This window comes from Anomaloglossus baeobatrachus, chromosome 2 (genome assembly GCF_048569485.1).
Source record: "Anomaloglossus baeobatrachus isolate aAnoBae1 chromosome 2, aAnoBae1.hap1, whole genome shotgun sequence".
Lineage (NCBI taxonomy): Eukaryota > Metazoa > Chordata > Amphibia > Anura > Aromobatidae > Anomaloglossus > Anomaloglossus baeobatrachus.
This window is the reverse complement of record NC_134354.1, coordinates 139,763,061-139,778,111: the sequence shown is the minus strand read 5'-3', so window position 1 is coordinate 139,778,111 and position 15,051 is coordinate 139,763,061. Positions and strand designations below refer to the sequence as shown.

The window sequence follows — 15,051 nt, the reverse complement described above, 5'->3', positions numbered from 1 at the left end:
CTTTTTAATTACATCATCCATTTGATCATGTCATGTACTGGAAATTTGGGGGAGAAAAAAAAATTCAAGGGCAGCAAAACTGCAATGAGAAACCCTGCATTTCTGCAATAGTTTTTTTTGGTGCTCATTAGATATTTTTATTCATATCATTGGCGTCACATGATTGTGCTTTGAGGGGTGAAGGGGCGGCCATCATCTGCGGCTTTAGATCCTGCCTCAAAGAAGGGGACCCAACATGTGCATTACCAGTATATTGTATGTCAAGAAAGGGTTATTAAACAATTTGTTATTGTCTGCATCACCTCCTTCCCTGCTGCTTGAGCATTATAATTTGAGGATGGTATAATCTTCAGTCATTAGGGTCAGGTGTAAAGGGAGCCCGTCACCTCATTTTTCGATATTAAAATGGCCAGAATGTGTTTTAAATGATCCTCTGGGCATCACTAACAAACAAAAAACGACTTTTTATGGTTAGGTGAATGCATCTCATACCTTGCGTTTTAGTTATAGAGGTTGTGGTATTGATGTCTTCAGTCATTGTCCATCAACATCAATCGTGCTTTTTTTTTTTTTAATTAACCCCTTCACCCCCGGCCACTAAAACACCCTAATGACTGGGCCATTTTTTGCAATTTTGATCAGTGTCACTTTGACAGGTTATAACTCTGGAACCCTTCAACGGATCCTGGCGATTCTGAGAGTACGCAGATACCTCATATGTGGTGGAAAGTAATTGTTTGGGCAAATGGCGGGGCTCAGAAGAAGAAGAAGGAGCGCCATTTGACTTTTCAAACGCACAGACGCAGTGCACTGATCGGCCGCTGCAGGACGCACGGTCGGATGCGATAAAAAAAAGCGTCGGGGATACGTAAAAAAAAAAGTCACGCCAAAAATTGACCATGGATGCAGATACGTTATGTGCATCCCTGATCAGTGCTTGACGGGATGCACGGACGGATGCCATACAAAAAGCGTCGCAGATACGGAAAAAAGTCACGCCAAAAATTGAGCAGGGATGCAGATCCGTTATCTGCATCCCTGATCAGCGCTTGGCGGGACGCACGGACGGATGAGGTGTAAAAATGGACAGGGGATACAGAAAAAAAAAAAAAAAAAGTTATACTCACAGTACCCAGAGGATTACTGACCAGAAGAGCTGCAGAGGAACAGATGGCAGAGAGATGGACAGCTTTACAGGAGCAGCAGGCAGATCAGCAGAATGCCCAGGAAGGACCCAGCGATGGAGGCAGATGTGATCAGGCCGGTGAAGACAGGTAGGAGGACGGCGGGGGAGAGCAGAGGGGGAGAAGAGTGGGGTGGAGAGCAGAGTGGGGGGGTGAGCAGAGGGGGGAGGGAGAGCAGAGGGGGGGGGGGTGGGAGAGCAGAGGGGGGGGGGAGAGCAGAGGGGGGTGGGAGAGCAGAGGGGGGTGGGAGAGCAGAGGGGGGTGGGAGAGCAGAGGGGGGTGGGAGAGCAGAGGGGGGTGGGAGAGCAGAGGGGGGGGGGGGAGAGCAGAGGGGGGGGTGGGGGAGCAGAGGGGGGGGGGGGAGAGCAGAGGGGGGGGGGGAGCAGAGGGGGAGACCGGAGAGGGAGCTGCAGAAGCAGAATAGAGATAATGGGGGAGGCAGTCAGATCGCGGGGGGAGCAGATCGGGATGTCGGCGGGGGGGGGGGGAGAAGATCGGGATGTCGGGGGGGCAGATCGCAGGGGGGCACGGGCAGGGGCTATCACGGCAGCGCGCAGGGGCACCACGGGAGCGCGCACGGGGCTACGACGGCGGCGGCAGCAGCAGCGGTGGCGTGGTACCACAAGTACCAGCCACTGCACGCTGCAGACATGTTGGGGGAGGGCTCGCAGGCCAGCACAGGCCTGGGGAGGGCGGCCACCGGCAGATCAGACCGCCTCACTGCACACTGATTGGAGCGATTGTGCGTCATAGCACGATCGCTCCAATCAGTGCTGCAGGGGCTGGGGGGCGACATGTTTGAGGTCCACCTATGATATGCTGCAGCAGCTGCGGCATCTCATAGCTGGATCTCACAGTATCGCACTAATTCGGGCATTATTTTTGCCGAAATTAGTGCGATCGATGTGGTTGGCGGTTCAGATTTGAACAGCCAATCACATCGATCGTCGATAGGGGGTGGCGATGCCGCCCCCCCTGGGGTCAAGCAAAGGTCCCCTGCTGTAAGAAACAGCAGGGGACATCATTTGAAAGCCGTTGCTATGGCCACGGCAATCAAATGAAGTTTAGGCAGTAAAATTACGTCCCTGGTCGTTAAGTCACGTTAAAATAGGACGTAATTTTACTGCCCGCGGTCGTGAAGGGGTTAAATCACGCCTCCTGCATTAGAAACGATTGCCGTGACTGGCCCGACATCACAGCAATCTCCCCTGTAATATTGCTCGCACACTAAATGACTTCTGCTTGGGCATGCCCACTGCATCTGTGTGTACGTCCCCAGATTCATTATGTGGTGTGCAAATGCCCCATGCTGCTGACGTCACTTAGGAAGAGGTCAAGCTTAGGGCATCCCTATTACTACACAAACCAGGGAGAGAAGACAGGGACGCTAAGGCTATGTGCACACGTTGCGTTCTGCCGTGACAAATATTCTGCAGCGTTTTGTCACTGCATGTGCGTTTCAAAACGTAGCCAAAAAGCTGCCTTCTGGATGCATTGTGAATGCAGAATGGATGCAGAATCACGCGCTCTGGATGCTTGCTCCACCATAGAGAGTGGGAAAAGCCTCCGGACGCACAAAAGAAGTGACATGTTTGTTGGTTTTTAGAACACAGCGATCCGGCCACAGATTTCAGCATGCAAATCACTGCGTTGTAAAATGCAACATGCGCATGGAATTTGCTCAAGTTACATAGGCTTTGCTGGGGACGCAGAACACATGCGTTTACGCTGCAGTGCTAGACGCAGCGTAAATGCACATAATACGCACGCATGCGCACACAGCCTAGAAGTGGGGAGAGAAGCTGGGGATGTCGGTAATAGGGACGCACTAAGCGTGCTCGCTCCCGAAGTGACGTCAACAGCCCGAAGCATGCGCACAAAGCATAAATAATCTGGGGACGTACACCCAGATTCAGTACACATGCCCGGGCAGAAGACATTTAGTGCGCGAGCGGGATTAGGCTATGTGCGCACTAGTGCGTTTTACCCGCGGATTTACCCGCGGATTTGCTGCAGAAATTTCTTGAGAAATGTCTGCAATCTTTGTGCAGACATTTCCCAGCAAATCCTATGAGAAAAAAAAATAGCTGTGCGCACTGTGCGGATTTTTCTCAAGAAATTTCCTTGAGAGAATTTTCTCGAGAAACTTTCTTGAGAAAATGAGCATGTCCATTATTTTCCGCAGGTACCTGCGGTATACCCCCGGAATTTCACTCCATTCACTGTAATGTAATCGCGAAATTCCGGGGGTATACCGCAGGTAGCAAATGATGTGCGGTATACCCCCGGTATAGCCGCGATTTACCTGCGGTAATGCTCATCGCTGCCTGCGGTTTTGCAGGAAGCGATGTCATTATTGCCAGGAAGAGGAAGCGGAGCAGAGTAAACACAGACGTCACACTCCCTGGACGCCGCACAGAAGCGCTTCCGTGCGACCTCCAGGTCTGTCCCGTGCAGTCTGTGTCCTGCTCCGGTCTCGCGGCTGCCTGCACTGCAGGGTGTCAGTGTCTGCCCGCAGTGTCAGCAGCTTGTCACGCGGCAGCGCAGGCAGACACTGACACCCTGCAGTGCTGGCAGCCGCGGGGATGACGATCGCTGCTGTCAGGAGGTGAGATCATTACCTGCTGTGACGATCTCCTGCCTCCTGACGTCACCGCTGTCTATGCCCGTCTCGCGAGCGGCCCGAGACTGTCACTAGCGGTGACGTCACGGGCTCTCGCGATACTTCTGGCAACGCGGCGGGCATAGAAGTCAGTGACAGCGCTGACGTCAGCAGTACAGGAGATGATCACAGAAGGTAATGATCTCATCTATGCTCCTGACAGCAGCGCTCGGCATCCCCTGCAGTGACCTGGGCTGACCTATTGATGTTAGCTCAGGTCACTGCATTGCTCTCCCAGCCAATGGGGAACATTCTGTTCTTCATTGACTGGGACAGCGACTATGGTATGGATCGCCGTGCTCCCCCCCCCCCCTTATTGGATTACGCCGGACGTGGAATTGATTGTTCTTTTCAATAAATTGGTTAAAGAGGGAATGTTTTGGGGAGTGTTTTTTCAAATAAAACTTTTTTTGTTGTCTATTTTTTATTTCTTACTGACTGGGTTGGTGATGTCGGGTATCTGATAGACGCCTGACCTCACCAACCCTAGGGCTTGATGCCAGGTGACATTACACATCTGGCATCAACCCCATATATTACCTCGTTTGCCAACGCACCAGGGCGCAGGATGACCTGGGGCGAAGCGCCAGGATTGGCACGTCTAATGGATGCGCCACTTCTGGGCCGGCTGCGGCCTGCTATTTTTAGGCTGGGGAGTGTCCAATAACAGTGGACCTCCCTAGTCTGAGAATACCAGACCACAGCTGTCCGCTTTACCTTGGCTGGTGATCCAATTTGGGGGGGGACCCCACGTTTTTTGTTTTAAATTATTTATTTAATGTAAAATAATAGCGTGGGGTGCCCTCTATTTTGGATTACCAGCCAAGGTGAAGCTGTCAGCTGTGGTCTGCAGGCTGCAGCCGACTGCTTTACCCTAGCTGGCTACAAAAGATGGGGGGACCTCACGTGGTTTTTTTTTTTAATTATTTATTTATTTTATGGCTAAATACAAGGCTAAGCACCCTTTAGTGCCACATGAAAGTCACTAAAGGGTGCCAGCTTAGAAAATGCAGGGAGGTGGGACATTATATAGGTCTTTCTCATCTATCTATCTATCTATGGCCCGTTTCACACGTCAGTGAAAAACACTGACGTTTTTCACTGGCGTGTAAAACATGCACATGTCCCTGCGTGTGCCGTGAATTACGGCACACGTGGGTTGTCTAAGTGCAATCCGGGCTCCATTCTCCGTGGCCCGTGATTGCACTTAGAAACCAACTCACCTGTGCGCGCTCCCGCTCTCCATGGTGCTGATCGCTCCCGCGGTGCAGCATCCGGCTGGCGCTGACCCCCGCAGCAGCTGCTTCCGGGTCGGCTGTGTCGTGCATCATGAATATGCGCGACAGTAATCAGCCGGCTCAGAAGCAGCAAGCTGCACGGGCTGCAGAGAGCGCCGCTGAAGCCGGTTGAGTAAAAATGTTTTTTATTTTAAAAGCACGTTTTTTTCTGGCACGTGTTTGACGGACCACACCACTGCGTGATCCGTGGGACATCAGTGATGCCAGAAAAAAATGGACATATCTCCGTGCGGCAATCACGCACACGCGGGTACGCCGCACGGAGACACGTGCAATGAAAAATCACTGACGTGTGAGCAGACCCATTCATTATAATGGGTCTGCGTATGTCAGGGATTCTGGTACGTTTAAAAAAAAAGCACAAACGTACCAGAATCACTGTGTGAATCAGGCCTATCTATCTATTCATCTATCCATCTTTCACTCTATCCATTATCTGTCTATCGATTATCTATATTATTTATTGCAAAACCGCAGGGAGCAACCTGCGGCAAATCCACGGCAAATCCGCGGCAAATCCGCATGCGTTTTTGCCGCGGATTTTTCCGCAGGTGCGGAAATCTTCCACTCCCAGAAGTTTCTCAAGAAATTTTCTTGAGAAAATTCACATTTCTAGTGCGCACATAGCCTTACAGGGGAAACTGCTGTGATGTCGGAGCAGTCACGGCAATCATTTCTAAAGTGGGGGGGCATAATTTAATTAAAAATAAAAAATAGCATGATTGATGTTGATTGACAATGACTGATGTCTATCAACAGCACAACCCCTATAACTAAAACGCAAGGTATGAGATACACTCACCTAACCATATAAAGTTTTTTTTTGGTTGATTGGTTTTTTTAAGATAACTACATGGGTGTTTTTGTTTTTTAAAACCTTTTTAGTGATGCACATAGGATCATTTAAAAACACACTCAGGCCAGTTTAATATCAAAAAATGGAAAAGAAGAGTAACTCCGGCACACTACATATATCCCCAAAAAAAGGTTTGCAAGGGCACAAATCGATTTAATCTTGATCTTTTTCTTTTTTGGTGCAAAAAAAAAAAAAAAAAGGGCTGTACAATGACAAAGAAGGGAATTTTGTTTACTTACCGTAAATTCCCTTTCTTCTAGCTCCTATTGGGAGACCCAGACAATTGGGTGTATAGCTTCTGCCTCCGGAGGCCACACAAAGTATTACACTTAAAAGTGTAAACCCCTCCCCTCTGCCTATACACCCCCCCGTGCATCACGGGCTCCTCAGTTTTGGTGCAAAAGCAGGAAGGAGGAAACTTATAATTGGTCTAAGGTAAATTCAATCCGAAGGATGTTCGGAGAACTGAAAACCATGAACCCATACAATTCAACATGAACAACATGTGTACACAAAAGAACAACAGCCCGAAGGGAACAGGGGCGGGTGCTGGGTCTCCCAATAGGAGCTAGAAGAAAAAGGAATTTACGGTAAGTAAACAAAATTCCCTTCTTCTTTGTCGCTCCATTGGGAGACCCAGACAATTGGGACGTCCAAAAGCAGTCCCTGGGTGGGTAAAAGAATACCTCGGTAATAGAGCCGTAAAACGGCCCCTTCCTACAGGTGGGCAACCGCCGCCTGAAGGACTCGCCTACCTAGGCTGGCATCTGCCGAAGCGTAGGTATGCACCTGATAGTGTTTCGTGAAAGTGTGCAGACTCGACCAGGTAGCCGCCTGACACACCTGCTGAGCCGTAGCCTGGTGCCGCAATGCCCAGGACGCACCCACGGCTCTGGTAGAATGGGCTTTCAGCCCTGAAGGAACCGGAAGCCCAGAAGAACGGTAGGCTTCAAGAATTGGTTCCTTGATCCACCGAGCCAAGGTTGACTTGGAAGCCTGCGACCCTTTACGCTGGCCAGCGACAAGGACAAAGAGCGCATCCGAGCGGCGCAGGGGCGCCGTACGAGAAATGTAGAGTCTAAGTGCTCTCACAAGATCTAACAAGTGCAAATCCTTTTCACATTGGTGAACTGGATGAGGGCAAAAAGAAGGTAAGGAGATATCCTGATTGAGATGAAAAGGGGATACCACCTTAGGGAGAAATTCCGCAACCGGACGCAGAACCACCTTGTCCTGGTGAAACACCAGGAAGGGGGCTTTGCATGACAGTGCAGCTAGCTCAGACACTCTCCGAAGTGATGTGACTGCCACTAGGAAGACCACCTTCTGCGAAAGGCGTGAAAGAGAAATATCTCTCATTGGCTCGAAAGGTGGTTTCTGAAGAGCCGTTAGCACCCTGTTCAGATCCCAGGGTTCTAGCGGACGCTTGTAAGGCGGGACTATGTGGCAAACTCCCTGCAGGAACGTGCGGACCTGCGGAAGCCTGGCTAGACGCTTTTGAAAAAACACAGAGAGCGCCGAGACTTGTCCCTTAATAGAGCCGAGAGACAAACCCTTTTCCATTCCGGATTGAAGGAAGGACAGAAAAGTGGGTAAGGCAAATGGCCAGGGAGTAAAACCCTGATCAGAGCACCAGGATAAGAAGATCCTCCACGTCCTGTGGTAGATCTTGGCGGACGTTGGTTTCCTGGCCTGTCTCATGGTGGCAATGACCTCTTGAGATAACCCTGAAGACGCTAGGATCCAGGACTCAATGGCCACACAGTCAGGTTGAGGGCCGCAGAATTCAGATGGAAAAATGGCCCTTGAGACAGTAAGTCTGGACGGTCTGGTAGTGCCCACGGTTGACCCACCGTGAGATGCCACAGATCCGGGTACCACGACCTCCTCGGCCAGTCTGGGGCGATGAGGATGGCGCGGCGGCAGTCGGACCTGATCTTGCGTAATACTCTGGGCAGTAGTGCCAGAGGAGGAAATACATAAGGCAGACGAAACTGCGACCAATCCTGAACTAATGCGTCTGCCGCCAGAGCTCTGTGATCTTGAGACCGTGCCATGAATGCCGGGACCTTGTTGTTGTGCCGGGACGCCATTAGGTCGACGTCCGGCTTCCCCCAGCGGCGACAGATCTCTTGAAACACGTCCGGGTGAAGAGACCATTCCCCTGCGTCCATGCCCTGGCGACTGAGAAAGTCTGCTTCCCAGTTTTCTACGCCCGGGATGTGAACTGCGGAGATGGTGGAGGCTGTGGCTTCCACCCACAGCAGAATCCGCCGAACTTCCTGGAAGGCTTGCCGACTGCGTGTGCCGCCTTGGTGGTTGATGTACGCCACCGCCGTGGCGTTGTCCGACTGAATTCGGATCTGCCTGCCTTCCAGCCACGGCTGGAACGCTTTTAGGGCTAGATACACTGCCCTTATCTCCAGAACATTGATCTGAAGGGAGGACTCTGGCTGAGTACAGGTACCCTGAGCCCTGTGGTGGAGGAAGACCGCTCCCCACCCTGACAGACTCGCGTCCGTCGTGACCACAGCCCAGGATGGGGGTAGGAATGATTTCCCCTTCGACAAAGAAGTGGGAAGAAGCCACCACTGAAGGGAGGCCTTGGCTGCCCGAGAAAGGGAGACGTTCCTGTCGAGGGACGTCGACTTCCTGTCCCATTTGCGGAGAATGTCCCATTGAAGTGGACGCAGATGGAACTGCGCAAATGGAACTGCCTCCATTGCTGCCACCATCTTCCCTAGGAAGTGCATGAGGCGCCTCAAGGGGTGCGACTGGGCTCGAAGGAGACATTACACCCCTGTCCGTAGTGAACGCTGTTTGTCCAGCGGAAGTTTCACTATCGCTGAGAGAGTATGAAACTCCATCACGAGATATGTCAGCGATTGGGTCGGTGTCAATTTTGACTTTGGGAAATTGATGATCCACCCGAATCTCTGGAGAGTCTCCAGAGCAATGTTCAGGCTGTGTTGGCATGCCACCCGAGAGGGGGCCTTGACAAGGAGATCGTCAAAGTAAGGGATCACCGAGTGTCCCTGAGAGTGTAGGACTGCTACCACTGTTGCCATGACCTTGGTGAAGACCCGTGGGGCCTTCGCCAGGCCGAAAGGCAGCGCCACGAACTGAAGGTGTTCGTCCCCGATGGCGAAACGCAGGAAGCGCTGATGCTCTGGTGCAATCGGCACGTGGAGATAAGCATCCCTGATGTCGATTGATGCTAGGAAGTCTCCTTGGGACATCGAGGCGATGACGGAGCGGAGAGATTCCATCCGGAACCGCCTGGTTTTCACGTGTTTGTTGAGCAGTTTGAGGTCCAGAACGGGACGGAAAGATCCGTCCTTTTTTGGCACCACAAACAAGTTGGAGTAAAAACCGTGACCCCGTTGCTAAAGGGGAACAGGGATCACCACTCCTTCTGCCTTCAGAGTGCTCACCGCCTGAAGAAGAGCATCGGCTCGCTCGGGGGGCGGAGATGTTCTGAAGAAACGAGTCGGAGGACGAGAACGGAACTCTATCCTGTAACCGTGAGACAGAATGTCTCTCACCCATCGGTCTTGGACATGTGGCAACCAGGCGTCGCAAAAGCGGGAGAGCCTGCCACCGACCGAGGATGCGGTTTGGGAAGGCCGAAAGTCATGAGGAGGCCGCTTTGGGAGCGGTTCCTCCGGCAGGCTTTTTAGGACGTGACTTAGACCGCCATGAATCAGAGTTCCTCTGACCCTTCTGTGGCCTGTCGGACGAGGAGAATTGAGACTTGGCTGAGGGCCGAAAGGACCGAAACCTCGATTGTACCTTCCGTTGTTGAGGTCTGTTTGGTTTGGAGTGGGGTAAGGACGAGTCCTTTCCCTTGGATTGTTTAAATTTAATTTCATCCAATTGCTCGCCAAACAGGCGGTCGCTAGAAAATGGCAAACCGGTTAAGAACTTTTTGGAAGCAGAGTCTGCCTTCCATTCACGTAGCCACATGGCCCTGCGGACTGCCACCGAATTGGCGGATGCTACCGCCGTACGGCTCGCAGAGTCCAGGACAGCATTCATGGCGTAGGACGCAAACGCCGACGCCTGAGAGGTTAAGGACACAACCTGCGGAGTAGAGGCACGTGTGACTGCATTAATCTCAGACTGACAAGCTGAGATAGCTTGGAGTGCCCATACGGCTGCGAATGCCGGAGCAAAGGACGCGCCAATAGCTTCATAGATGGATTTCATCAGGAGCTCTATCTGCCCGTCAGTGGCATCCTTGAGTGATGCACCGTCTGCCACTGCAACTATGGATCTAGCCGCCAGTCTAGAGATTGGAGGATCCACCTTGGGACACTGAGCCCAACCCTTGACTACGTCAGGGGGGAAGGGATAACGTGTGTCATTAAGGCGCTTAGTAAAGCGCTTATCTGGAAAAGCTCGGTGTTTCTGGACTGTATCTCTGAAGTCGGAGTGATCAAGAAACGCACTCCGTGTACGTTTGGGAAACCTAAAATGGAATTTCTCCTGCTGAGAAGCTGACTCCTCAATCTGAGGAGTTGGAGGAGAAAGATCCAACACTTGATTGATGGACGCTATAAGGTCGTTTACTATGGCGTCCCCTTCAGGTGTATCAAGGTTGAGAGCGGCGTCAGAATCAGAGCCCTGATCTGCCACCTCTGCTTCATCCTCCAGAGAGTCCTCATGCTGAGACCCTGAACACTGTGATGAAGTCGAGGGAAGCTCCCGGCGAGCCCGCTTAGCTGGTCTGGGACTGCGATCCGTGTCAGAGTCCTCACCGTGGGACCTATGAGTCGCTCCAGGAGCACTTTGCTGCGCCGACCGAGGGGGGTCTGAGTGAAAAGGTTCAACAGTGCCCGGGGCCTGTATTACGGGTCTGGACTGCAAAGCTTCTAGTATCTTAGCAGACCATTTATCCATAGACTCAGAAAGTTTGTCAGCGAATACTGCAAACTCTGTCCCTGTCACCTGGACAGTGGCAGCAGGTGGTTCCACCTGGGCCGAGGGTCCCACCAGTGGCAGAGGCTCCGGCTGAGTGAGTGTCACAGGGGCCGAGCATTGCACACAATGAGGGTAGGTGGAACCTGCAGGTAGCATAGCCGCACATGAGGTACAGGTTGCAAAGTAAGCCTGTGCCTTGGCACCCTTGCTTTTTGCGGACGACATGCTGTTGTCTCCTCTTAGAGCAATCAGAGAGGGTATATAGCCAAAGCAATAGTGCGGCCGTACAGAGTAAATGTATACAATATAAGCATATAAATATACACTTCGGCACCTAGGGGGGCAAGCACCTAGTAACAGGTGCGGCTTACCGACCGCCCTCAGCGTTTGTGTAACCACCAGATTCCCTGCCTGGGCCTCCCAGAGCTGTAGGAGCTCTTCTCTGAAGTTCTCCAGCGTCAGAAGTGCTGATAGGAATGGCTGCCAGCGTTCTGAGAGGAGGAGGGAGCCGTGGGCGTGCCTTAGAAAGTGCGGGAATCTGGTGCCCCACGGTGCTCAGTGAGGGGGGAGGAGGATACTAAGTATGCTCCAGCCCTCAGCGCTGACGTCCAGTGCAGCGTCCCGCCCTTACCCCTGACTGGCAGGCCCGGGGGCGGGAATATGCGGTACTAGGCCGCAAAAGCCGGGGACTAAAGTTATAAGCGCGGCCGGCAAACAAGCGCGGTCAGCGCGGTAGTCCCGGCGCACAAACACAACCAGCAACTGCTGCAGCGTCCATTAGACAGGCGCTCTATGCGCCGTCCCCAAGGGGACACAGAGTACCTCAGAGGAGCAGGGCCTGTCCCTGACGATACCCGGTCTCCTGTCCAGCAGATTCCCCCAGGGGCTGCGGAGGGAGCACGGTCCCAGTGCCTGGTGACCGATTAGGATCCCACTTCACCCAGAGCCCCTAAGGGATGGGGAAGGAAAACAGCATGTGGCTCCAGCCTTTGTACCCGCAATGGGTACCTCAACCTTAACAGCACCGCCGACCAGAGTGGGGTGAGAAGGGAGCATGCTGGGGGCCCTGTTATGGGCCCTCTTTTCTTCCATCCGATATAGTCAGCAGCTGCTGCTGACTAAATTGTGGAGCTTGCGTGCATGTGTGCCTCCTTCAACACAAAGCATAAAAACTGAGGAGCCCATGATGCACGGGGGGGTGTATAGGCAGAGGGGAGGGGTTTACACTTTTAAGTGTAATACTTTGTGTGGCCTCCGGAGGCAGAAGCTATACACCCAATTGTCTGGGTCTCCCAATGGAGCGACAAAGAAAAGTCCGCCAGATATACGACGTTTCGGCCTATTGGCCTTCATCGGGCCGGACAATCCAATGTATGCAGGAGTTCCAAATATGAGGAAGGAGAAGTAGTGACACGCACGTTCTCTACCTATACGGTAAGAGTTAACGCTGACCAATGGGTTCAAGGAATGTCCCAGTAACAAGTTTAGAACAGAGGTAGGAAGCAGGGTTAGGATACGATGTGATGTGATTGTGACAAGAAGTCACACAGTGCAGGACACGCGGGTCACGCATAGAGTACTTTCACCAGAGGCTATTGCACTCCTCCCTATTTAGAAGAACTTCTTTTATTCAATGCTTCCAACCTCCATAGTCCGCTACCATTCCAGGGGGTTTCTCTGACCATCCACAACCATGAGGATCTTTTCCTTCAGTCCAAACTCCTACGATTACTGAGGACCTCAGGTTTCCTGGGTTTCCCCTCACAAAGCAGGCGCTCCGCTTCCACAAGTGATTTAGCACTACCCGCCAATTGCAGGATACGCAGACGACTTCTTGTCACAATCACATGATATCCTAACCCTGCTTCCTACCTCTGTTCTAAGCTTGTTACTGGGACATTCTTTGGACCCGTGGGTCAGCGTTAACTCTTGCCATATAGGTAGAGAACGTGCGTGTCACTACTTCTCCTTCCTCATATTTGGAACTCCTGCTAACATTATATTGTCCGAAATGATGAAGGCCAATAGGCCGAAACGTCGTGTTTCTGGGGGACTCTCATTGTAGAGCACTTTTTTCTGCACCAATAAAGAAAAAGATCAAGATTAAATCGATTTCAGTCCTTGCAAACCTTTTTTTTTTAGATATATGTAGTGTGACGGAGTTGCTCTTCTTTTCTGTCTTATTTTCTCCTGAGCACCGCACTAGGTGATGCTAGGTCCTCTACTATTTTTAATATCAAAAAATGAGCTGACCAGTTCCCTTTAAGTTCTGTAATTTTTGCAAAAATAGGACTTCTTACTGTTTTAACAAAATAACTGCAATATGTGTGCATAGGTCTTTTACCGATTTGGCCATATAACATCCTTCTGTGCTCAATTAAACTGTCATAACTGTAGAAATGCAATCACTTATGTTTGCACTTAGCAATTTAAAATAACACATCTTACCGGCGAAAGCAGCAAGCCATCATGATTTTCTGAACCATGGCTTTGATTGGAATCAAGTGTTTCTATTGATGTCGTATAGTTATTGCCACCTGTCAAGGTAGAAATATCCTGAAAAGTACTTTCAGATAACTGCTGTATGCCATTCTCAAAAAACGGGCAAGTTAAAAAGTCATTTCTTGCATATAAACAGGGGACACTCTCTGATATTTGATCCTCATGGAAATCTAGGAGATCATGTGCTTTGATTGTTTCGGTCTCTGGAATTAAGTTCCATAACTTTTCAATGGAGGTGTGTGTAGATTCATGCTCACTGAACATACAATCAAGTGATCTTGCCTTTGACAATGCACTCTCATGAGATTGTGGCTTCAATCTAAGATTTTCTAGGTGTTGTGGTCCTGATGATGCGTCTTCTAGTGACCATGGCTTGGCGGTACGGCTATCAAGAGAATGGCGTCCAAATTTAATTTCCCCACAATCCCGTGGCCTTGAGTTTCCTTTTAATATAGTCAGTAAACCACCACTGTTGCTGTCCAGGATATATTTAATGAAGAGACTTCTCGCCAAGCTGAGCTCTGTTTTTAGGTGTCGAATGCGCACAGCCTGGTCACCATCATATTCCCAACGAATTTTAGACAAAACATCCTGCAGTTTGCACTGGCATTCCTTGGCAGCTGAGAAGTCCTGTTCACATTTCTTAGCATGGCCAGACCTTGCAGTATAACCCTTATTCAACAATTCATCAATCAGTTGCTTCTGCAGTTTTCTGGCTTGTCTAATGGCCGTGTCTCTCTCTTTTTGCAGAAGTGCCTGAAGCTCTCTTAGTTCCTCATCTTTCCATCTTATCAGATGCTTTATTTCTGACTCCCTTTCACGTAAAACTAAGTCTTTTAGCTGCTGGAGCTCACGGGTTTTCTGCTGCTCCAATTTAGAGTGCAGGTCGTCCACTAGCTTCCTTTTTTCTTTTTCATATGTCTCCTTATTCCTCTTCAGTTCTGACGTGCACTTTTTCCTGACTTCCTGGGTTCTCAATTTTTCACTTTCTAATTCTTTCTTTACAAGTTTGAGCTCTCGCCTATACTCCTCTATTAGGACGTTCTCTGACTTCTTGGGTGAGACACGCAAGTTGTTATGGTCTTCTTTTAACATGGTTTATCAGCATCGGAGAAGCAGGATTGCGTAGCTTGAAGCACGGTAACTTCTCAGAAGTACATATTGCTTGAAAGAGAGGAGAAAGTAAATGTTATTAAAATAGACAGTTGACATTTGGTAGGAATATAGCTATTCGGGAGAAAAAAAACCCCAACACCTTCAAAGCAATATTAGCATATAAATGGGTTATCCAGCACATCTAACTCCTGCATTGAGGGGCGAGGGGCATTGCTAATGTGGCATCTGTCAGATGCTCCCAGATCTTGAACACAATCAGCAGGTATCACTCATCCTGTCAATTAGAAGAAGACATATGCACCATAAATGCCCAAACCAACCAGTCAGCAACGACTTTCATCCTCTGAAGTAGTGAGAGGCGATGGGCATACAAAGCGCATTTCCAGGTAAACTCTGTATTTAAACCCCCGTATTATAGTTTTTGTTTATGATAAAACTGCTAAAACATTTTTAGTAAGAAAATCTAAAATGTAACCTTTGTTTTCAAGTAATAAGGAAAACCCTGCACAA

At 50.4% G+C, this 15,051-nt stretch overlaps 1 protein-coding gene across 1 annotated transcript in view; it reads right to left on the bottom strand.

The window, feature by feature from the left end:
• TSPOAP1 (TSPO associated protein 1) overlaps positions 1-14,583 on the bottom strand; it is a 316,942-nt gene extending 302,359 nt beyond the window's left edge. Inside the window, exon 1 of the mRNA XM_075335393.1 lies at positions 13,372-14,583. Coding sequence (XP_075191508.1) covers positions 13,372-14,520 — 1,149 coding nt within the window. The 5' untranslated portion in view covers positions 14,521-14,583. The remainder of the gene's footprint in view (positions 1-13,371) is intronic.
• Positions 14,584-15,051: the final 468 nt, after the last annotated feature.